Source organism: Puma concolor, chromosome D2, assembly GCF_028749965.1.
Source record: "Puma concolor isolate L17-30 chromosome D2, mPumCon1.1.hap2, whole genome shotgun sequence".
Classification (NCBI taxonomy): domain Eukaryota; kingdom Metazoa; phylum Chordata; class Mammalia; order Carnivora; family Felidae; genus Puma; species Puma concolor.
This window is the reverse complement of record NC_141677.1, coordinates 31,552,085-31,576,930: the sequence shown is the minus strand read 5'-3', so window position 1 is coordinate 31,576,930 and position 24,846 is coordinate 31,552,085. Positions and strand designations below refer to the sequence as shown.

At 51.7% G+C, this 24,846-nt stretch overlaps 1 protein-coding gene across 2 annotated transcripts; it reads right to left on the bottom strand.

Annotated features, from left to right (window-relative positions):
• Window positions 1-13,828: 13,828 nt before the first annotated feature.
• Window positions 13,829-16,893, bottom strand: FAM241B (family with sequence similarity 241 member B). Of its 2 annotated transcripts, none has more exons than XM_086679882.1 (3): window positions 16,775-16,893; window positions 15,330-15,469; window positions 13,829-14,629 (listed from the first exon to the last, which is right to left on the bottom strand). In XM_086679882.1, exons 2-3 carry the CDS (start codon window positions 15,420-15,422, stop codon window positions 14,360-14,362), a joined length of 363 nt encoding a protein of 120 aa, XP_086536008.1. In that variant the 5' UTR covers window positions 15,423-15,469; window positions 16,775-16,893; the 3' UTR covers window positions 13,829-14,359. The 2 variants fall into 2 exon arrangements, with proteins under 2 accessions (XP_086536008.1, XP_086536009.1); XM_086679883.1 differs by lacking the exon at window positions 16,775-16,893 and adding an exon at window positions 16,377-16,570.
• Between the last annotated feature and the right edge of the window lie 7,953 nt (window positions 16,894-24,846).

Sequence of the window (24,846 nt, the reverse complement as noted above, 5' to 3'; positions counted from 1 at the left end):
TGAGCAGTGTGGAGCCCCAGGAAAACTGCTGCTCTTCCTCGAGGGAGCACAGGCTCCTCCTGATATTCACCAAACTTCGTTTTGCTGTTTGGAACGTTTGGACAGGGAGGAACACAGCCATGGGAGCCCCAAGGGAGAAAGGCAAGCGAGGGCTGAGTCTGCAGGAGCCCCGCAGCCAGAGTTCGAAGAGAAAACTTCGGGAGGCCTGGCAGGTGGCCTCGCTCTTCCACACCTTCCAGGCCTTTCCAAGGGCAGGAGGGGCTGGAGCTGGCTGGAAGGAGAGGGAAGCTTTCAGCATTCCAGGGTTCAGGACAAAGCCCTGCTAAGCAGGAGGGAGGCCTGCATTTTAGTCCTGACTCTGAGTGCAAGTAGAGGCAGAGGGATAAGGACCTAGGCACCCTCGTCCCGCAGAGACCCGGGTGAGCCACAGCAGCCTCAAACGGGGCGTCTGAATGAGGAGCAGAAACACAGGCGTCTGCTGCGAATCCTAGTGTTCGCATACCCCCTCGATGAGCATCCATAGGGACCCCCCCCCTAGCCCAGAGGCCCCGGGACTTGCGCTGTGGCGTGGGGCAGCTAGCCATGGTCCTGAGCCAAGGGACTGCTCTGCTGATTTCTCTGCCCTACCTGCCGGCAGATGGAGGAAATCTCAGGGAGATGCCTGCAACGTCTCCAGGGCCTCCTGTTCTGGCCCCAAGGACGCCCCCTCCGTCACCCATTCAGCTCTGGCCATGGAGAATGACACAGACGCGCTCCTCAGACGGAGGCAGACCCCAGATCTGCCCGTGCAGGGCACGGGTTCCTTAAAACCAACCAAACAACAACAACAACAAAAAACCCCAACAAAACAAAAACGCAGAAATCCAAACCAGAAGGAGTTACGAAAGCGAAAACTTATTTAGAAAGAGAGAAATCGAAACAAACCACACATTTTAAAGGCTGACAAATTCCACAAATGTCACAAAATCCAAAACGATATTCCCGACCAGGTTTTGCTAATTCAAACCTCATCTCGCCTCCACTCCCTACCTGTCATGGGGCCTTCCGTGTTGACCCAGGTACTGCGCCTGTTTGCCTGGCCCAGGGGCCGGTACGAAGGCACCCAGGAGCTGTTCCTATCCCAGGCCAGCCAGCTGAGCTCTCGCCACACGTGGGATGCTGTAACCACCTAAGCACATCTGCTTCAACCCAAACGGGCTCTCTCCAGCTTGGCATCCCCTTAGCCTGGCCACTCCAAGGTACAGTAGAGGGAGAAGACAGAGGTCTTAATGGATTATAGTGAAAATATTTTATATATACCACAGGACAGACCTGTGACCATGGGGACACTGCCAGGGCCCCTCCCGGGTCCTTGGAAGGCTCCAGAGCACCGAGGGGCTCTGGGGTCAAAGCCTCATCAGCTTCTGGGGGTCCTACCTCTGCTGGGAACCCTCACCCTTCACTTTGGTTGACTTCATCGGTGTAAAAGTCATTTCCTCCTGACTTCAACCTAAAATCGGGCCTTGCTCTTTTCTCTGCTTAGCCTTTTCCACAATCTGTAGCTCTGTTTTTGTGCGTGGGTATCGACTGGTCTGTGTCTCTGGCAGACTGTCATTCCCCAGAAGGTAGGGAGCACATTTGTCTTGTCTACTATGTGCTCCCAAAGTCCAGTGCCCGCTCGACCCCTATCCATAATAGCAGGGCAAGTAGACCATGTGCTGCCTTGTGTTACATCTAGAAGGTGTCAGAACATAAAGCACCAAGGTGCCCTAGGGGCTCCCGCGCTTGCTGAGTCATCTGCACTCCGCAGGAACCGTTAACTGCCTGCTAAGTCCAAGCAGGAAGATACAAAAAACCTAAAATATAACAACAGAAAGGAGGAAAAGATTCCGGGGATGATGTGGACTCATCTATGGAGAGTCACATCTTTCATAACGTTGATTAAAAATATCATTCAAAATATGGAAACACGACAGCAGTGCTTTTGAACAAATCGGAACATCCGGAAGGCTCGAAAGCAAGCAAGACAAAAACACGGAACGGAGGGGCGCCTGGCTGGCCCAGTCGGAAAAGCGCGGGACTCTTGATCTCAGGGTGGTGGGTTGGAGCCCCACGTTGGGTGTAGAGATTACTTAAAAATAAAATCTAAAACAAACAAAAGCACAGAATGGACTGAGTCGAATCCATTATGTCACGTATGAAACACGTTGCATTATATGAATAGTTCCTAGAAGTACAAAATTAGGCTGGAAAATCGGTCAACGGAATAAGAGAGAAAGGCGGGGAGGGAGAGAAGGAAAGAAGGAATCATTAAGACCTCAAAATGTGGCAAAACGAAACATGTTACCTAAAAGACCGTAACAATTCTCAGCTGAGCCAAAACCGGCCTGCCACACCAGCACCCTGGTGCATCTGATGAGCAGAGCTTCAGGCTGGGTCACCGGTACACGGGTCACACAGGGAGGTGGTTTGAGGTTGGCGGACCCAAGGGGGCATGAGGCAAACACCTCCTGACCATGCTCACCTGGGCTGAGGGAGCTCTGGCCCTGACCACACACGCCGAGGGCAGAGGACGATCCAGACGATCCTGGAGGAAGGGTGAGTACTCCTGCCCCCCAGCCCGGGCCTGTTCCCATGGTGACAGAGCCCCTCATGCTGTGACAACCAGGAGAAGAAGCTGGATGCAGGTTCCTGGAAGCTGGGCAGCTCTGCTCCCCGCTGGGGCCTCGCTGAGGGCCTCTCCCAACCCCCAGCCTCCCTGCCCCCTCCAGTAATGTCCTTTGTCTCCAGCTGTGTCTGCAAATGCCTCTCTGTGCCCCCCCCCCAGCCCCTTCTTCTGTCTGCGGGGTAGCACATGTCCCCCCCCCCCATCTATTTGGGGAGGATGGGGGGAAACGACTCTTTAATTAATCTCCTGCCTTAATTAATTATCGTAATGGCTTTCAACTTGGGGGAGAGAGGGGCACAATGCGCCTAATATGTTTTTATGTCGAGGAACACATTCTCTACTTGGCAGAGAAAGAGGCCAGTTTGGACTGGGGCTGCCGAGTGATTTATAAGGAAATGCTCCCGCTGCAAATGCAAGGTCCGCTTTCTGTGGCGAGGTGGTCACCCTCCCTCTCTTCCTCTCCCTGTAAGATCCCAGCCTCCTTGCCTCACTTTCCCCCCTTTTTCAAAAGCCCTCCCCCTCTTAACCCACCTCTTACCCCTTCTCACATCCCTCATTTCCCCGCCACCCCCTCCTGTTGTCTCTCTCTTCCTCTCCAAAGCCTGGATGGAGGGTTCTTAGGGGACACGGCCACTGAGCAGACACTCTAGGGCTGACATCCACTGGCTGCACGGGGCCTGAAGGGCATCGTGAGCAGAAGAGGTGGGGGCCCAGCTCAGCTTTGACCTGCTCCTCTGTGAGACCTCTCAGCTGGCCTTTAGGGGCACCTCGCTCGTCCCCCAGAGAGTGGGGGAAGGTTGCCGGGCAACCTTGTGTGAACAAAGTGCTTTCTAGGTCTTAGTGGCCCGGGGTGAGGGCTTCTCCGGGTCTGCTGTGAGTGGGGAAGGTCAGAATTTCTGGAAAGAAGGAAGGAGATGAAGTTAAGGAAAAAACAACCCCACAAATCACTCTTTGATGAGGTGTGAGTCTCCACGGCAACCTGCCCAGGGCTGAGAACTGCGGAGGCAGGAGATGCGCTGTTGCCATGGAAACCACATCCTAGAAACCCACCGGTATTGGTCCCTGTTTGCCTTTGCAGATGAGCGCTGGGGGCAGGGGAAGTGGACCTCCTGGGTCGGGTCCCTCGGGGGAACTGGGAGGAGGGAGAGAGTGAGCAAAGAAGGAGGAGAGGAGGAGGAGAGGGGGCACACGAGAGGAGACAGGGAGTGGGGAGGGGAGAGAGAGGGAGACAGGAGGAAGGAGGAAGGACAGAACAGCTCCAGGCATCAGACAGGGGGATCCTGAGTTCTCTGGACTTTGCCCAGTGGAGAAGGAAGCCCTGTGCTCAGTGTGGGCACGTGCCAGTGAGCTGGGTGCAGAGGCCTGAGCTGGAGCCCCAGGCTGAGTCTCATGCCAGTTAGAGCCACGACACCCACCTGTCCTCACCGCTTTCATCCCACCGTTATTCCAGATGCGTAAATGCAGCACATCCTGGGGTCCCTGTTCACTGACCACAGAACAACCCCCCAAAGGTTCTGGAACTGGAGGAACTCAGTTTGGGGCCACCAGTCCTCCTCTTCACCCACGGTCCCTGAAGCACAGTGGTTGCAGAGGGAAGGTGATTGGAAGCTGGGCCCCAAAGCCGGCCTCTTGCCCTAACTACTCCCGGACTATGGGTTGGTTCCCTTCTTCTGGGAGTTTGCGGCCACTGGGTGCCTAGCGCCACCTGCTGGTGACCACTGGAAGCACGGTGGCAGTGACCAGAATCGGCAGGTCTGAGTATGTCCCCCAGCACGGAGTCTCTGGGACCTCTTCAAGCCAAGGGTCAAACCGGGACCCTCCTCCAAACCCCACCCAGATGGCCTGTGGGCTCACAGCCTCGTAGAACACCTGGCTAAGCCCTGCCCAGAGACTGGGAGTTAATACACGTGTGTTCTTGGGGTGCCTGGGTGGCTCAGTTTGTGACTTCCAGCCCCCCCGTGGAGCTCTGTGCTGACAGCTCAGAGCCTGAAGCCTGCTTCAGAGTTTGTCTCCCTCTCTCTCTGCCCCTCCCCCGCTCGTACTCTGTGTGTGTGTGTGTGCGTGTGTGTGTGTGTGTGTCTCTCTCTCTCTCAAAAATAAACACTAAAAAATATCTATGTGTGTGTTCTTTTAATTTTTTTTTTAACGTTTATTTATTTTTGAGACAGGGAGAGACAGAGCATGAACGGGGGAGGGTCAGAGAGAGAGGGAGACACAGAATCCGAAACAGGCTCCAGGCTCTGAGCTGTCAGCCCAGAGCCCGACGCGGGGCTCGAACTCACGGACCGCGAGATCATGACCTGAGCCGAAGTCGGACGCTTAACCGACTGAGCCACCCAGGCGCCCCGTGTGTATTCTTTTAAGCTACTAAGTTTTGGGTAATTTGTCCCACAGCACAGAAGGTAAATATAGATGCTGTATCCAGAATATTTCATGCAATATTTAAGAAATAAGTCACTTCACTCCTGTCTGTACCTCAACCCTAAGAGGAAGTATTATTACCCCCATTCATAGAGGGAACACTGTGGCTTGGGGCTAAATTGACTGAGGCCACACAACGGCTGGAGGAGAGGGATAGAGGCCCCAGAGACCCCACGATGAAGAGCCCGGAGACCGGCCCGGGCAGTGGCATTGGCCTTAGCCCGCACTGCTCGCTGCGCTGTGTAGCAGCGTGGAGGCCTTTGGGAGAGTGTGTTCTCCTGGGTTCTCTCGCAGGCCCCACCCCTCCCTACTGCCTAGTACTCCCCCTGGTACACAGGCTTCTCTCAGTCACCCACCAGGCTCCTGAGGGCATGTGAGTCTCCAGCCCACAAAACTAAGGCAATGGGAGGTAGAGCCCTGTTTGCCCAAGAACTTGAGAGCAAAGGGCAAGAGCCTAGCTCTCCTGGGAATGAAGCTAGGGAAGGAGGCAGCCTGCGATCTCCAGGGGCAATGCCGCACTCCCTTCCTGAGCTGTGAGGCCACAGCGCATCACCTCCGTGACATCTGTATACTCCAGGGTCACTGCGCCCTCTGTAGCCCGGGGCCAGGCCTGGTCTGACGGCCCAATACCAAGTAGAACAGAGGAGGGACAGGGACACACAAGGACCACAGCCTTAGAGGTGACCCCCCTCCAGCTCCTGGAGCAGGGGTGGGTCAGGGGAATAGGGGGGTTCTCATGAGGTGGTCCCCACAGGAGGGGTGCTGTTTCCCTTTAAGGGAAAGGCAGGGATGCCGGCAGATGTCACGGCAAGCCCTGGGGCCCTAACTTGAACTTCCTTAGTTCCCCCCTCCCTCTTCTTGTGCCACGTGGGCTAGGGCAGAACTGCCTGCACTTATAACCTGAGAATTAGGCCCACATACACCCCACATACGCAGGTGACATTTTTTCCCTAGCCCCGCCGGAAGTCCTGGAAGCAACCGGATCCGCATTTGAGTCACTTTGTCCGGAAAAGTCAGTTTCTCGGCATTAGCTGAGCTCAAAGCTGCAAAGAAATGCCCTCCCTGGGCCACTGAGGCCTCTAACACAGGCCAGTGCTTCACAGGGAAACTTCTTAACTCTGTCATACTGGCAAGTAGCCATACTGGACATTTTTTCAAGTTTTTGTCCCCCAGAATTTCAAAAGCAGGTTACATTTGAAGCGTTCTTGGCTTAGGGCAGCTAATTTTCACTAGCAAGCGCTGCAGGAAGTGATGTGATCGTGGCTCACTGTGCTGCACCCAGGGACTGTATACACGCCTGCCATCTGGACCTCACAACCAGCCCGGATGGCACCTTATTCCCATTTCACAGATGGGGAAACCGAGGCATGGTAAGTAGCTTGCCCACGGACACACAATTAGCAAGTGGGAGGTCTGACTCCACTGCTCCTTGTTCCCTATGAAAAAGACAAGCACCAGGCAAGGGACACTGTGTCCTGAATGACAGCCAGGTCACAATATCACATTAATTGAAGGAACCAGGCTGAGAAAAAAAAATAGGTGTATGTGTTGGTGGGCAGTGCAGCGGTGGGACTGGCTAGGCAGCCCCCAAACTGGAGAGGGTCCAGCCTTAGAGAATGAGTGGGTCCCTTCCGCCTGGGGCCACCCTCTGTGATGACAGCAGGGCTGGATGAAGAAAGAATGGAGAGTAAGCCTTCTTGCTCCACTGCTCTCCTTAGAAGCTCAAATACCAGGGAGTCTGCTTCACAACGGAGCCTCTTCCTGGGGCCTCAGTCTCCCTCTTCCTGCCCCCAGGCCGAAGGCTCCCGCCTGGATCTGGCCATCTGAGTTGCTTTAACCTCTGGTTGACCGTCTGTGCAAAGGGGGTGACATCTATTTTTCTTCGTTTGGGAGAGGATAAAATGAAACGACGCTCTTGGCATAGGGCTTAGCCCCGCATGAGACCACAAGGAACGAATCCCAATGGAGCTGCATGCTCCCTCCGCCAGAAACCTGAGTTCTTCCAATCCCTGAAGTATAAGGTCATGATAAGCCTGGGGTGGTTGAGGTGCATGTCAGGAGGGAGGAGGATTTGGAGTACCGCGATTCATGGACAGAGGTCGTGCTCCTGTTCAAACTCTCCACCAGGTGGCGCCACGGTACAAAATTCACAGCCCTTGAAGCCAACACCTGGAGACGCTGGGGTTTCCAGGGTCTTCCTGCACAAGGAGAATGGAAATTGATTACCCAGGCTAAAGAAAGCCTGAAGCTGTGTCACTCTTCAAGGCTTTCTTCAATTTCCTTAATCTAAGTCTGCATCAAATATGGAGCAGGACAGGGTGGGGAGGGGTGGCGGGGGGGGGGAGTTCTGGGAAGGAGTGGGGAGGGAGGATGGGGGTACAGACCGTGAGGCTGGCAATACCACGCCGTATCAGCAGCGACTACAAACACCATGGGTCCTCGCTGAGCCAGACAAAGCTAGGCGAAGACAGGAAAGGCACCATAGCCATCTGCAAAGGGAACCGAGAAAACCGAATGGGACTCCAGAGGCTAGTCCTGCCTTGACCTCTCCTGGCACACAGGAGGCTCTCCCTGAATGTTTGCTGAACCAACTTAGAAGCTAGGACTAAGTTCAAACCACCCAAGGAACCTCACCCCTCAGGCAGTGGAGAAACCCTAGTGCCATTTCTCTCAGGGACCCCACAATTCAGAGAAACAGCCCCATGGAGTGGTTCAGGGTCAGAGCTACAAGATCCTTGGGGGTCAATTATGTCAACCCCTTATGGTACAAATGACTTCATGGAGACCAAAGAGGGTCACCAACTCACCCAAATACCAAAGCACAACAGAATTAAGAAGGTGTCTATGCACTAATAAGAAATGTGTCCAGGGGCGCCTGGGTGGTGCAGTCGGTTAAGCGTCCGACTTCAGCCAGGTCACGATCTTGCGGTCCGTGAGTTCGAGCCCCGCGTCGGGCTCTGGGCTGATGGCTCGGAGCCTGGAGCCTGTTTCCGATTCTGTGTCTCCCTCTCTCTCTGCCCCTCCCCCATTCATGCTCTGTCTCTCTCTGTCCCAAAAATAAATAAACGTTGAAAAAAAAAATTTAAAAAAAAAAAGAAATGTGTCCAGTCCAGGATGTACTGTTAAGTAAAAAAGTGAGAGCAGATATGTGTCTAGTTTTCCATTATTTGTATTTTTAAAAAGAGAAACTTAGTATACTTTATGTTGCTTATATTTGTGTAAATGAATTCTGGAAGGATTGAAAGGACACTAAGAACTGTAGTCATGGGGTGGAGGGGGATAGAAGGATGGATGGAAGGAAGGGAGGGAGAGAGGGAGGGAGGAAGATGGAAGAAGGAAGGAAGGAAGGAAGGAAGGAAGGAAGGAAGGAAGGAAGGAAGAAGAAAGGAAGAGGAAGGAAGGAAGGATAGAAGGATAGATGGAAGGATGGTTGGAAGGGAGGAAAGTTGGAAGAAGAATGGATGGATGGATGGAGGGAAGGAAAGATGGATAGAAGGAAGGAAGGAACGAACAAACGAAGGAACAAAGGAACGAAGGACTGATGGATGGACGGGGACAGGAGAGGGAGTTGAGACTTTCTTCTGTATGCATTTGTACATCGCTTGATCTTTAAATTTGTGGATGTATTACCTTTCAAAGACTAACCTTTAAAAATAGCTTGCTCAAGATCATATAGTATTTCCCACAGTCATGGGATGCCTTCACCTGACATGTGTGAAGTGATCTGGAGGGACTATGCAAGATGACAAAGCAATTCACAAACACAGCACCAAATCATAAAATGAGAAAGCCCTTTCCTCTTCATGTCTCTTCAGTCTTCTGACTCCATCGAGGAGAATGTCTCAGTGAGATGCTAATAGGTCTTTAACACTCTCTAAATCCTGGTAAATTGCCTTTTCAACAAAGAAAGCAGGCATCCGGCTCAGAGCCTTGGCCACAAGCAGCGGCTAGCTAAAATGGAATCATGTTATTGTCTCTACACTGAACTTACTTGTTTATAGTAGATATTTCTACTATGAATGGCAGGTAACGCTCACTCTCCATTTACAGTAGTCAGATGAGGCTTCCTTTTCAAAGAGATTTAAATAAAACACAAGTGGTTCTCAACAAAAATGTTAAGTAAACCCTAATGCTGTTGTTTTGTGCTAACCTTGTGCCAGGATCTGCTAAGTGCTTGCCACGAATTAATACTTAATCCTCCTGCCCCTGTGAGGTGCACAGGAAGACAGAGGGGCAGAGAGCATGTGGACTGTGTCCAAGGTCACCGGTTAACTGGGATGGAGCCAACAATGTGAACTTAGGCATTCAGCCTCCCGCGGGGACCCCCCACACCGGAGGGACCAAGGTTGGTGGTCCAGTGAATGCAGACCAGCCCTCCTGCCTCCAGCCCAGAGCCCAGCCCACCCAGCCCTTGACGAAATTGCCCTAAAGGCTCAGGCTTCACTTTGGACAGTTTCATCTTCCTTTCCAAACTCTGGGTCCCAAAAGCCAAACGGTTTCAGCTCTTGCCCCACCCCCAAGCCTGAGGGTCTGGCTGTCTCTCTCTCCCTCTTCCTCTCTCTGTGACGCGCGCGCGCGCGCGCACACACACACACACACGCACACGCACACACGCACTGCAGTTCCACTGAAGTGCTCAATCTGCTTCTTGAACTTTCTCTTGCTGCTCTTTTGGGCCCTGGGCACAAGGAAGGGTAAGCTTTGCCTCTCCCGTTGTCGTGCCCTGCTGGAGAGGCTGCAAGCTTCTCTCTCCGTCACATTTTGGCAGCAAAGCCCTCTGCGCTCCCTCCCCCACCCTCACCACCCCTGCACAGCCCTTCAGGGACCCTGTGCGAGGTAATTGGATTTCTCCCCTTGTCAGTTTGCGATGAAAATGTCATGCATTCAGGAATGCAGGGAAGAGGGCTACACCCCTCTTCAGCGGCTGCAGCCCAGAGCTGGAAAGCTACGGAGGCCACCCAGCTGGGCAGCTGCGGCCAACATCCTCGCACCCACCCTGCATCCTCTGCCCTCGAAGAGCTGATCTGATGGCCACAGTGGGTCCCAGCAGGTAGTGAGGCCTGCCCCTGTTGGGTCTCCCTCCTCTCTGAGTGGGCAGAGGTGGCTCCCCCCCTCTCCCTGGGCCTCTGCACAGTCAGGGGTTCTGCTGCCTCTCTCCTCCCAACCTTTGCATCAAAATCACCCCCCTTTGAAAGAGGCAGGCTCTGGGCCGCATCCCTCAGCATGTCTGAGAAGGTCTGCGGTGAGGTCTGGGAATCTGCCTCTGTAACAAGTCCACGGGTGATTCTGACATCCGGCCAAAGGTGAAATCAAGGAATGGTTAAGAATGTGGCCTCAGTTGGATCCTCGCTCCACCCCCTGGCTCACGAGGGGTCCCAGGGCAACTTATAAGTGCTCCAGGATATGCTCAGCAGGGAAATAAAAAGGACAGTAGTAGAGCGTGAGTCATAAAGCGGGGAGGGGGGGCGGGGCAGGGGCGATGTAAATGAATGACGTCGAGTGCTCAGCACAGGTCAGGCACACAGCACGCAGCAAATTCGTCCCGTCCTCTTAGGAGATCTACAGCAAGCCCCTCAGGGTCCCGGCCCACACAGGAGCAGCTGTGTAGGGGGCAACACTAGTCTTCGAAGCCCAGCACTACCCCAGCTGGGGGTCCCAGGTGCCTGCTACCTTGTGGCCACCTAAGGCCAAAGCCCACAGCATGGGAGCTGGGGTCCAAGGCACAGCGTCTGTGGAGGAGGTTTGGGGGTGGCCGCGGCCCCTGCTTTTTATGCCCCCCTCTCTCATCCACCATGCAAGGGTGAGCCTGAGGCTCCGAGAGGCAGGAAGGACCCTGATCATCATCCCTCTCCTTAGAGGTAAGGAACAAGGCTGTTGAGAGGCCAAGCGAACCGTCCAAGGTCACAGACCCACAAAGTAGAGCAGGGCCCGCGAACAGACAGGTCTCCTCCGGGGCCAGGTGGCCTGGGTGGGGGTAGCCTTCGCTGCCCGCAAGGTCAGACACCCGAGGGCAGAGGCTCTGACCACCACACCAAGGCTTCTTCCTCAACTCAGAGCCAGAACCCCCAGTCAGGGACCTTGGCCAAAGGGCCGGGTTCTGGTCCCAGTCCCAGAGAGCCGGGAGCCGACGGAGGGCTCCCTGGGGAAGCTGGCAAAATGGAAGGTGCAATCTGGCCCCATCTCAAGTTTGGTATCTCTTGTGGGAAGGCAGAAACATGGCCTCCACCTGTAGGCTAGCTAGACGGTGGGGAGAGGCAGGGTTTGGAAAATGAAGGCCTTGGAACTTACGGAAGGCGGACCCAGGCACCCGGGGAGTCTGGGAGATGGAGTGGGGACAGGCCGTCAGACCCCGCAGCTCCACTCATCAGGTAACCCCAACCAGGGAGTCAAAATAACTCCACAGGGGGAGGGGGAGCTTCCCCTTTCCACAAAGGCAGCAAAGGCCTGGTGAGATCCAAGCTGCGGCTCACGTGGTGTGGGGGGCAGCTCTCCCCAAGGCAGCCAAGCCGAAAATCCAACCTGACACAGAGACACAGGGCTTCAAGGATTAGCCCTGGAGATTAGCAGAAACCTTCCCTGAAAACCTGCCCTCCAAGCAGCCCGGTCCGGGGGGGTCCTGTCACACAGCAGGCAAGGCAGGGGGTGGGCAGAGGAAGAAAGCCCCTCCCTCCTCCTTAGACAGGAGGTCTAGGAACAAGATGCCCACTAGGCCGAGACGGCCTTCGGCCTCACCCCAAGCCTCATCAGGACCTGCATCCGGCCACCGGGAGGAACAAGCCTCTGCCAGCTGAGAACCTGCTGGCACCACGCTTTCTCAGCGTGCGCAGGCAAGAGCCTCCCTGAAGGCCATTCTGAGGACGGGCAGGGAAAAGGCCCCGGATGCTTCTGCTACACAGGTGGCGCAACCCTAGGGGGCACTCTGCCTCTGCCCACGGGCCACGCCGGCCCGGCCTACCTTCAGACCCCGGGGGCTTTGAGAAGGGAAACAGCCCAATGGTTAGCAAACTGCCCAGGGCCCAAGGGGCACAGAGAAGGTGAGTTGAAATAAGAAGGGTCAAGAGGCGGGTTCCTGATCCCACCAGAGCAATTCTGTCAAGTCCGGGTTGTGTGTGTTGGATGAGAAAACAGAACTTTTTTCTCAAACAACTCACCTCAGGCCCCCAACCCCTTCCCTTAGGCTCACAAGTAGCTGGAGGGGCCTTGGCCCCTGGGTAGGTGTGGCCACCGATGTCCAGGCTCCTCCTGCACCCCAGGGCCTGCCTGGACACGAGGACAGGCCCCATGCCCACCGACACCCCCCCCAGGCTCTTTCTAGTCAGGAGCGGGGAGGAAACCCCTGGGCTCCCCTGCCTTCCCTAAAGGGCCTTCGCTTCTCCTCAGAAGGCTCGGGCCTTGGGAACCGACACCAAATTCTAGACAAAAAGACCGTTCTCAGACCTGAATTTGTGGACTCAGATTCATACCCCTTAAAGGGACTTTATATATTGGGGGTTCACTTAAGATTTCTTTTCTTCAGAGTCCCACAGCTTTGCAAAGCAAAAAGAAGGGGAAAGCCCAGCCCCAGAGGGACATGTTGAGGGGGGAGTATGAGGGAGGGGGACGCTGTGCACGGTCATCCCTTCCCTGTGGCTGTGAGGCCACGGCCACATAAGCTTGGGGGCTGGCAGAAGATGCCATGGGGGACAGCAGGGACACCAGCCAGACCTGGGCACCACCTCCCCTTGCCCAGGCCCCACAGGAGCGGCTGGAGGCCAGACCCTCCGTTCCCTCTCTGCAATGCCCCCAAGGGCCCAGCGCCCTCCCCTCCATCACAAAGGGAAACCATGTTCCAACAGCTGCCCCCAAATAAAGACGCAGGAAACACTGAGAAAGGAGTCCTGTTCCAACACCACAAAGCTCCTTCGGGAATGTCTGTGATAAAGGCCACCAGCCCCCTCAAGGGCAGCAGTGGGCACAGGGGTGTTTTGGGGGGCAAGGTCCCGTTCCTAGGCAGCACAGCAGGCTCTCAGGAGGAGGGACAGAATCAATCTCAGTCTCAAACTACCCCCCAACCATCCCACATACACCCCATGATGGTTTGTTCCACTAGCCCTGGCCTTCAAGAAGAACCTCCCCAGCCTGCCTTCCTCCCCCGGCCCCAGAAGAATCCTAAGAGGAGGTGAAAACTCTGGTCTCCAGGCAAGGGAAGCCCTCAGGCTCACCCAGCCTCCCTCGGACCACCCGTGGGAGCTCAGTCGTCTGGTGTTACCCCCTCCCCGCCCGCAGGGCCTCCACACAGACCCAGGGCTTACGGGCCGAAACTCAAGGCCTCCACTCAAGAAAAGCAGCACCCTTAGCCCACACGCACTGAGCAGTCGGCACCAAGACCTCCTGCTTTTTAAGGAGAGTGAGCCGCAGGAGGGAAGCCGACCCCCTGGGCACGGAAGCCTCGCACCCCAGCAGTCCCATCGCCACAGCCTCATCGCCATTCTGGCCACAGGACTCCACCCCCCACAAGGCCGACATCTCAGAGTCAGCCAGAAATCATCCAAGCATCAGACAAGGGGCCCGGGTCTGCGCTTCACCTGGACCCCCCCCCCCCCACAACAGGCTCCCAGAGCCTATCAAGAAAAGCATAGAAACCCCGGACCCCACCCCCCACCCCGGGGTCAAATGCCCACCTCCGCCCTGTTCCCAATCCCAGTCACTCCCAACCACGCTCCTCGTGTCTTCCAGATTTACAGGCAGCCGTACAATCATTTATGAATGTCATTACATGGATTCCATTTTAAATCTCTTTATTGAAAATGCCACCGCAGTAAGTAGATGCCAGTGAGACTTGTCATAAACAAAAGTAGCCAATTAAAAATATACCATTAAAACCAAACAGGGCTATAAAAGTCTGGAAACTTTTCCCATCTGCCTTAAGCCCGAGGCCTCCTCGCTAGTAACAGGGGGAGTCATGCGTGAGTTCCAGAGGCATGAGAACGCGCTGGCACCAAGTTCAGGCTTTCTTCTTGGCATGAAAGGATTGGAAGAGAACTGGAAAGGGAATCCCTTTCTTGCTCTGACTTTGTGCTTAACACGGGCCCAATACTACCTAAAACCGTCTCAAGGGACTGAGGGGATCCACCCAATCCTTTGGGAAGGCAGGACCGGAGGCTTCCTCTGCCTCACGCCTCACGCGACGGGAACGCGTGTTCTCTGAGCGCACCTTCAAGGCACCCTGAGACCCCTGCCCCTGTGCCTGTTCTCACCCCCCAGGCCCCAAAACTCCCTCTCCTCCACGCCTGCCCCACTAGCTGCCAGAGGTCACCGCTGACTCAGGTGGGACACCAGGTAGACGAGGCCCACGAGCAGGAGTCCACGCACGCCAAGCATCATGAGCAGGAAGAGAAGCAGGATGGAGGTCACCGGCTCCACAGCATGGTTGCCGAGATGCCACTGCGGGAAGCCCATGTTCACCAGCTGCCGGTTGAGGTCATTGAACGGGGACTGAGCAGCGCCCAGCCTAGCACCCGCCTGCTGCTGGCGAGGGCCGGAACCCCCCGGGGGGGCACCATGGCCCCTGTTGAGAAAGCTCTGGAAGGTGAAGACAGAGAGACGAATGAATCTGGAGAAAGCTTCCCTGGCGCGAAGTACTAGGCAACAAGGGAATCTTCTGGGCTGGGCTCTGCCCTCCCCTCCAGCCCCCGAGGGCCACACCTTCCTTCCTCAGCGATCTCCAGATGCCACCCCCGGGGATGCCAATCACAGAGTCATAAGCTCTGAGAGCACAGAAAATGCCACTCTATTTTCCCCAAGTCCTGCCAGGGAGAAGGTGCCCAGGCCAGAGAAAAGAGAAGGGGTCAAGGAGGGCGGGACCACAGGGCACTGCTCCCGAGCAGGCATTCATATCATCGCTCCTTCCTTTAACACCATCATGGTGTGGCCGTGGGCCCATCTTTGCCACCTTCCCTGGGTTCTCTGTCGGCCGGCAGGCTCTTAAACAAAGATGCCAGCTCCAGCAGGGTTAACCAAGTTAAAGGAGAGACAGCTGTTGGATTCAAAGTCTGAGAAGGCTTCCAGAAGAGCAAGAACTGGGGAGGAAGGGGCCTGGCTGGGACATAAATCTGCAATTTTCCCCCAGTCTTGACCCTGTGTTCCCCAGCCCGACGCTCTGCAAAGAGGGCTTCAGGCTACAGAAGGTTAATGACTAGCAAGAGAGCTTCGGGGAGCTAAGGAGTCACTGGCACAGAGGACAGGAGGCCAGCCGCTCCTGCCACGGGCGCTGGGCACCTACCTGTCGAGGGGTGCTGCTGCGCGAAGGGATAGTGTTCCTGACGCGAGGGTCGTCGTCCTGCACGATTTCCCCATTAGCCAAGATCCGCACCATCCTCCCAGGAGCTATGGGTCCCTGCTGGGCTGCACCCTTCCCCAGACCTGAAAGAAATGATTTATCAGAGGTAAAGAGACGCTTGCCTTCGTGGGAAAAGCTGCGATTCACACCCGTCACCCGTGCCCCGCTGGCACTGCGTCTGATTAATTACAAGGAGAGAAATAAATGCAAGTTATTTGACAGACAAAAATCTTTCAGACATGGGAGTCCACTGGGAAAACTACCAAAACGATCCTTGGAGATGGATGTTCTAGGAACCACTTCCAGCAACGTCAGGGATGAGAGCCCACGCTGTGGCCCAGGGCCTTGTGGGAAGTCCACTGAGGCCCACCGCACTTACACCTCCCGACACGCTCCGGAGCAGGTACAGCTAGAGGTCCAGAGAGGTCTAACCGGCCTGCCCAGGACCACTCACGTAGAGGCAACAGAGAAAGAAGGGGAAGCCAGGAACGCTGGCCCCAGGTCCTTCTCTCGGCTCTAAATATGGAGTCCAGGGCACCGAGATCCCCCGTGTCCCCATTTCCCATCCGTTACAAAATGGCCCGTTGGGAGTAAATGCCAAGGACCCGGGCCTGCTCCCCACAGAAGCTCTGGGCCCACTTTGGAGCCACTTCAGGTTCACTGCCAGGCAGCAGACCATACTGCTGGCCACAGGGCCGCCAGCGCTGGGGGAGGAGCAGACCTTTCCCGCAGAGGGCACGCCCTCACCTGGCCCTCACCTCTCAGATAACACCAGTCCCCCCCCCCCCCCCCCCCCCCCCCCCCGCTCACAGGGGCGGCGCCAGCCTTCCCAAACTAGGGGACGGGGGATGCGGCTGGGGCTCTGGGCCGGCCCGCTTCGCAGACCCCCAAGGGTGTCCGTGGGCTGGAGGTGGGGGTGGGGTCCTTCCATGGAGCTCTCCGAGTCTGTGTAAAGGCCATTCTTTTCTAAGGAGATGAGCCAGTTTTCACCTAAATTCTGAAAAGCACTTGTGACACGCGCCCCAAAGGGGGTGAGGAGCCCCTGTTCTGTTGCCCTTCGCCCAGAGCGTGGGACAGGCGGGTCCCCCTTCCGAAGCCCGTCGGTCCCTGGAGAAGGCCAAGCGGGTCACGGAGCTCCGCAGTCCCTCGGCGCTTGGCCACGTCGAGCCCGCTGGGTGGGTGGAGGCTTCGGTGGGCCCTCGGGGCACCTGACTCGGGAGCTGGGGTGGGGGGAGCTCGGGGGACGGGGGCGGCGTGCCGCGGGGCGGGGGAGGGGACAGGGGGACGCGGGCTGCGGGGAGGGGGCGCCGCCCAGGCTGCCGAGCCCGGGCTCGGGGGAGGGGAGGGATGCGCGCCCGCTCGCCCGCGCCCCGGGCCCGGACACCCACCTTCGGGCGCGGCTCCCGGGCCTCGGCTGCGTCCACTCCCCGCGGCTCCCAGGCCGCTTCCTCCCACCTGACCTCACAGGAAGCTCGAGCCGCAGCGGCACGGCCAGCGGGCGGCGCCGCAGCCCCCTCTTTAGGCCGCCGGGGGCACTGCAGCTGCCGGGCCCGGGAGCGGCGCTGGGCAGGGAGGAGGGAGAGAAACTGGGCGCCACCGGGAAGAAGAAGGAGGGAGAAAAGAGGGTGGGGAGGAAAGAGCGGAGGAAGTAGGAGAAGGAGGAGGGAGAAGAAGAGGAGGAAGAAAGGGAAGTGGAGCCCGTGGAGGAAAAGCCCAGAGGGTGAGAGACCCTCTGCCCTGGGGGAGGCACAGGCTCAACCCACCGGTAAGAGCTTGCTGAGCCGGTCAGGGGAATGCCTCTTGAGTGGGACCCAGCCCGACCCTCAAGGAGCTCCAGCTTCCAGTGGGGAAGACGAGGCGTGAACCACAAGGCAGGAGGTGCAAGTAACTGCAGCTTGTAGGAAGGCAGGCTTCCTGGAGGAGGCGATCTTTGAGGTGGGGCCAGAAGTGTAGGTAGGATAAATAGGGACAGGCACTCCTGGCAAAGGAGTGAACAATCAATAATCAGTCTCTGCCTCTTTCCTGATGTCTTCATACCCGCCCCCGCCCCCCCCCCCCCCCCCCCCCCCGCCTACTTTCATAAGCTGTTCTCTGTGGACCCTTTCACCAGTGGGAGAGAATGAACCCTGCGGTCCCACAATTTGGGTTTCAGGCTCCGAAACGGGGCCGGTCAGTCTCCTCATTTGCAACATGGAGGTAATCGTATCAGTTACTTCACAGGATTGTGGCAAAGATTACAAATGACAGTTCCTGGCACACGGCAACTGTCGATAAACATTGGTTATGATGATCAGTCAGTAGATGTTTCTGGGAGAAGGCAGATGGGTATTTGTTGAGATGTAGCCAGAGGCCCCACTGGCCCCTAGTGGGGGACAGGAACAAGAGTGAGATTCAGGCTTTGCCTTAAGGACTCAGCATCTGCCATCATGGTTTAATTACTTGATTATGAGATTTATCAGTAATAAATGTTGAGCAGGTCCCCCTGGTATCTGTATCTTATTTGTGTATCATTTGTTTGTGGATAAAAGGTGGCTGCCCGAGCCAACCTGGTTGGAATCTTGACATGGCTGCTTTCTAGTGCTGTGATGGGTCACTCAGCCCTTCCGGCGTGAGTTCCTTCATATGTCAAATGAGGATAATAACAGTACCTTTCTATGTTTTAAGGGAGGAAAAAGTGCTAATCAAGACTTCATTTTATTTCACTACCCATAATATAGGGTTTCACTAACCTAATTTTCACTAATCTAATATGGGGTTCTCACCCTGGTTCCATGTTAGACTCCCCAAAGGGGGATTGGTGCCCAAACCAATTGGATCAGAACCTCTAGGAGGGGAAGCCTGGACATCTCCTACGAACAAGGTTGTAGACACTAATATGCAGTTTTTAAAACATTGCAGTCGATGCTCCTCTGGGCCAGACGGCTGCCCCTAAACGTAGAGCTCCTTCAGATACAAAGCAGTAAGCTCCATTTGCCAACAAAGATATAAGCTTGTGTCGCAAATTCCAAGCCCCAGACAGGAAACACTGCCCAGGGTACATCGTCACAATTACAGTCGTTTGCCTCCTCTGTATATCCAAACACCAGCAGCAAAGACCAACACTGAGCCTCCAATATGACACCAATCCTCAAGGAAACCCTCTGACCACTTGGCGGCAAGTTGACTTCATTGGGTCCCTTCCACCCTAGAAGGGCCAGAAATTCATTTGAGCAGAAAGACACACATTCCGGGTGTATGCTTGCCTTTCCTGCCTGAAGGGCCTCACTTAGCACCACACATCTTACAAAGTGTTTAATTTACTGGTCCAGGATCCCACATAACATTGCATTAGACCCACGGTCCTCCTTTATAGCAAAGCAGGTGCAGGAGTGTGCCCATAACCATAGGATTCACTGGTTACATCACATACTATACCAGCAAGAAGCTACTGGCCTAATAGAACATTAGAATGACCCACTGAAGGCACAGCCAGGGGCCCACTCAGAGACAACGCTCAGCAAGAGTGGTGTCCCATCCTCAAGGATGCATTGTATACCTTGAATCAAAGACCTGTACAAGCTGTTGGGTCTCCGGTTGGAAAATACTTGGATTCAGGAACTCAGGGGTAGAAGCAGCAGTGGCCTCACTTACCATCACACCCAATGACCCTCTTGGGGAATGTGTGCCTTCCATCCCCGCAACTCTGGGCTCTGCAAAGTTAGAAGTCCTGCACCCCAAAGGGGAACACCAGTGCCAGAGACTATAGCAAGGGTCCCATTGAACTATGAGCTAAGGGTGCAGTCTGAGTACTTTGGGTCCTCATTTCTGGAAATTAGCAGGCAAGAAGAGGAGGCTTCGTCTTGGCAGAAGTAACTGGTCCTTGTCACTGAGAGGAGGTAGGGCTGCTCTTACATCATGGGGACAGGGCAACCATATTTGGCACCCACGTTCCACTTGGATGCCTCTTGATTGTCCTTTACCCGAGTGTAGTGGTAAAGGGCAATGCAGCAATTCTGTCCTGAGAGGGGCTGGAGACCAGAAGCTCGGAGCCCTCAGGAATGACGGTCTGGGTCACGCTTCCGGGTAAGTCACTGAAACCAATGGAGGTGCCAGCTGAGGCATAGCGGAGGAGGGAGATGATGATCGTTTGCAGCCACAGTGGTGGGGACTTTAGTTTGTCCCACTAATATTTCCCAGGAAGAGTGACCCACCAGAATCCTGAGATGGTGGATCTGAACGATGTGAAGGGTGGGCTGTAGGAAACATGAGGATGTGCGGGGCATACGCCCTCCAGGGAAGGACTCGCTGCTCTAACCTCCGGGAGAACATCCATGAAGCCTTCAGCTATCAGCCCCTTCACAGATTGCTCAGCTGCAGAAAGACACTTCACCCAAAGTCAAGCCCTTCCAGAGGCTGCCCACGTTCAACGACGGATGGCCACAGGAGACATGCACGGGGCTGTTTCAGCTCCAGAGATCCTCTCGAGCTTGACCGAGTGTCAGGTTTTCATCATAACATGAGTTTCCCCTCTGCCCAATCCCGTTGCCTCTGCCTCCCTAATAAATATACTGAACTCTAAATTCTGAGTTTGCTTCCTGGGGAACCCAAAATGGAACAGGACCCCATTGTGCTGGAGTAGGAGAAAATTAATGTCGTTTACTGTGAGATAGCCCCTTCCCCTGACATAGCAGGCACAACCAAATGTCCTTTAGATTCATAGGCCCCTTTGCCTTTTTTTTTTTAATGTTTACTTTTGAGAGAGAGAGAGAGAGAGAGAGAGAGAGAGCAAATGGGGGAAGGGGAGGGGGGGCAGAGGATCCACGCTGACAGCAGAGAGCCCCATGCAGAGCTCCAGCTCACAAAGCGTGAGATCATGATCTGAACCCAAGTCAGATGCTTAACCAACTGAGCCACACCGGTGCCTCACCCTCTTTTGGCTTTTAATTACTGAGCCCTCCCCTCCACCAAGGTTTGACAGGTAACTAGACATCCACCATATGATGAGGTAGCTGGAAAATCCAAAATAAATGATCAGAATCAATAAGCCATTTTAGTAAGATTATTATCTGTAAATCAGTTGTATTCCTAAATACAAGCAGCAAGGAGTTAGAAAATTAGATTACGAAAATAATACCAAATGAGATGAAACTTTAAAGAAATATGCAAAGCACCTAGGATTAATCTAACAAAAGATGTGCGTAGGGTCCTCTATTCTGTTCCGTTAATCTATGTGTTTATCCTTCTGCTAATAACACACAGTCTGGATTATGTAGTTATATTATAATTCTTGAAATCGGGTAGAATGATTCTTTCCCTTTTATTCTTCTTTCTCAAGATTGTTTTAATTTTTACAGTTCCTTCATCTTTTCCATGTAAAATTTAGAATAAGCTTGTTTATATCTATGAAAAATCTAACTGGGATTTTGGTAGGAATTGTGTGCAACCTGTGTATCAACTTGGGGGAAATTGACATCTTTTTACTATGTGGAATCTCCCAATCTGTAACATAGTTTGCCCTTCTGCTTATTTACATCTTTTTCTGTTTCTTCCATCAGCATTGTGTAGTTTTCAGCATATAAGGGCTACACGTTTCATTAAACTTACACCTAAGTATTTCATTTTTAAATGATTGCAGGTGATATTATAGTTTTTACTGTCCATATGTTAATTGTTAGTGTATAAAAATGCAATTAATTATTGTACATTTGTACAATATATATTGTATATTATTGTATATTAATTATTGTATTATTGTATATTTCCATGACCTAGCTGAACTCACTTACTACTACTAGGTGTTTTTGTAGATTTATTGGAATTTTCTATGTAAACAATCATGTCATCTGCAAATACAGACCATTTTATTTCTTCCTTTCCAATCTTTATGTCTTTCCTTTCCTTTTCTTGCCTTAATACACTGGCTAGAACTTCCAATACTATGTTGAATAAGAAGGGTGAAAGCAGGGGCACCTGGATGGTTCAGTTAGTTAAGTGTCCGACTCCAGCTCAGACCACAATATCACGGTCCATGAGTTCAAGCCCCGCGTCGGCCTCTGTGCTGACAGCTCAGAGCCTGGAGCCTGCTTCCAATTCTGTGTCTCCCTCTCTCTCTGCCCCTCCCCCACTCATGCTTTGTCTCTCTCTCTCTCTCCCTCAAAATATAAATAAACATAAAAAATTTTTTTAAAGAATGGTGAAAGTAAACATTCTTGCTTGTTGCAATCTTAAGGGAAAAATCAGTTTTCAACATGAAATACAATGTTATCTGTAGGCCAATATATATATATATTTATAAATATATATATTTATAAATATATACATATAATTCTGTCAAATGCTTCTCCTGTATTGATTGATATGATCATGTCATTTTCCTTCTTTAACATCTCAATGTGGCAAATTACATTGAGTGATTTTCAAATATTGAATCAGACTTGCATGCCTAGAAGAGTCATGGTGTATAATTCTTTTTATAAATTGCTGAGTTGTATTTGCCAATATTTTCTTTAGGATTTTTACATTCATTTCCATGAAGGATATTGGGGTTTTTGTTTGTTTGTTTGTTTCTTTTGGTACTATCTCTGTCTAATCTTGTTGTCAGGGTAGTACCATCTTTGTAAAATGAATTAGTAAGTGTCCCCTCCTATTTTCTGAAATAGGTTATACAGAATTAGTGTTAATTCTTTAAATGTTTGGTAGAATTCACCAGTGAAACCATCTGGGCATGAAGATTTATTTGAGTAGTTTTAAAATTCTGAATTCGATTTCTTTAATGGTTATAGAGCTGTTCAAATGATCTATTTCCTATTGAGTGAGTTGTAGTTGTGTGGTTTCTGAGGAATTGGTCTGTTTGTCTAAATTGTCAAATATACATTTGTAGAATTGTTTGTGATATTCCTGTATTATCTTTTTCATATCTGCAGGGTCGGCAGTGGTATGCCATGTTTCATTCCTGATATTGGTATTTGTATCTTTGTTTTTCCTTTCACTCTTGCTAGAGATTTGTCTATTTTATTGTTCTTTTTTTAAAAGTATTTTATTATTTTGGGGAGAGCACGAGTGGGGGAGGGGCAGAGAGAGGGGGACAGAGGATCCTAACTGGCTCCTTGCTGACATTAGACAGTGAGCCTGATGTGGGGCTTGAATTCATGAACTGCGAGATCATGACCTGAGCCGAAGTCTGACACTCGATTGACTGAGTCACCCAGGCACCCCCATTTTATTGTTCTTTTCAAAGAAAAGGCTTTTATTTCGTTGATTCCTCTATTGGTTTTTTTTGTTTTCAATTTCACTAATTTCTGCGCTTTGTTATTTCCTTCCTTCTGCTTGCTTTGGATGTATTTTGTTCTTACTTTTCTAAGTTCTTAAGGTAAGAGCTTAGATGATTTGTTCGAGATTTTTCCTGTTTTCTAATGTAAACATTTGCTGGTATAAATTTCCCTCTCAGCTTTAGCTGTGCCCTATAAATTTTGATATGTTGCATTTTCATTTTCATGTAGTTCAATGAAGTTTTAAATTCCTTTGTTATTTCCCCCTTGACCCATGGATTATCCAAATAGAGTGTTTTTAATCTTCAGGTGTTTGGAAATTTTCCTTTTATCTTTCTGTTATTGATTTTTAGTTTAATTCCACTGTGGTCAGAGAACACTCTCTGTATGAGTTCAGTTCTTCACAATTTGTTGAGGTTTGTTTTATGGTCCAAAATAAATCTTTTTTTTTCCACCACTATTGTGGTTAGAAGTTGGCAGCATGAGAAAGGGGAGGACCAGGTAGGATTTGGGGTGTCATTAAAAAATACATGACCCCTAAAACTGGGGTGCCTGGGGAGAACTAGAACTGCCTCAATCCAAGAGGAATCAGAAGATCAAAAGTGGTTTGGGAAGACTAGAACTGTCAGGGATGGAGGAAAGAGGAAGGTTCGGGGGTGAAAGGGACGTTTAACAACTAGGGTGAAGAGATTGCTCTCTCCCTGTTGGGATCCCCGTTAGCCTTTCTGGCCTGGCAGGAAGGGGGAAGGCCAAAACTCCCATGGGCTGGTCTGGGGCTGTCAGATGGTTTAGGTAGGGGGTAAAGGGGGTTCACAAAGGCTTGCCCTCCAGGGAGATGATGACGCTCATCCCCAGCTTTTCTGCCAGAGAAGCTATCTTGGTGGATATTCCATAGGTGACTGAAAAGAATGTGTGTTCTGCTGCTTTCAGGTCTATCAGCCACTGAGAGAGAGGTGTTGAAGTTCTTAACTATAATTGTGGATTTGTCTACTTCTCCTTTCAGTTCTACCAGTTTTTGTTTCACATATTTAGAAGCTCTGTTATTTGGTGCACACATTTTTAGGTGTGCTATATTTTTTTGGTAGATTGACTACTTTGTCATATATAAGGTCATTCTGGTAATATTCCTTGCTCTGACGTCTACTTTCTCCTGCTTTGTTTTCATTAATGTTTACATAATACATCTCTTTTACATAATTTTACTTTCAGCTTGCCCATATTGTTATATTTGAAGTGAGTTTCTTATAGATGGCATAATTTTAAACCTACTCTCCTGATCTTTTATATGGTATATTTAGACCACTTACATTTTATGTAATAATATGTTAGGGCTGATGCCTGACAATTTTATTTTGTTTTCTGTTTGTTTTCTCTGTTTTTCATTTCTCCGTTTTTGTTTTCCTACGTTCCTATAGGTTACTTGCACATTGTTTAGAATTCCATTTTTATTTATTTGTACTACTTTTTCTTATATCTCTTTATATAGCTTACCTAGTGGTCGCTGTAAATATTACATTACACATACATAATTTATCACAGCCTACTATACTTATACTTCACTCACAGTTTTACTAATTTGAGTGGAGTATAAGAACCTACTTCCCTTCATGTCCCTTTAATCTCCCAATTGTGGTGTAATTGTCTTAAATATTCCCTCTACATATATTTAGAACCACATCAGACAACGTTATTATTTTAGTTTCAACTGTCAAACATAATTTAGAAAACTCAAGGGAAGAAGAAAAGTCTATTTTATTTACCCATATTTTTTCTTGCCATGTTATTTCTTCCTCTTGGTATTTCAAGTTTCTTTTACTTTTTCCTTTCTCTTTGGAGAACCTCTTACAGTCATTCTTTTAGAGTCAGTTTCCTGGTGACTATTTTAGTTTTCTTTCCAGAGAGTGTCTTTATATCCGTTTGCTTCCTGAAGGAGATAGGATTCTGGGTTGACAGGTCTTTCTTTCAATGCTTAAAAAAAATATTGTGCCATTTCTTCCTGGCCTTACGGTTTTCTAGCAAGAAATCTGCTGTCATTAGAGCTGTTGTGCCCTCAACTGTTGGCTGAGGTATTGTTTTACTTCTGTCTGCATTCAAGATTTTTTTTGCTTTATCTTTAGTTTTCAGAAGTTTAATTATGATGTGCCTTAGATGGACTTTTTTGGATTTATCTTCTTCGGAATTCATCTGCTTCTTTAATCTTTAGATTTACATCT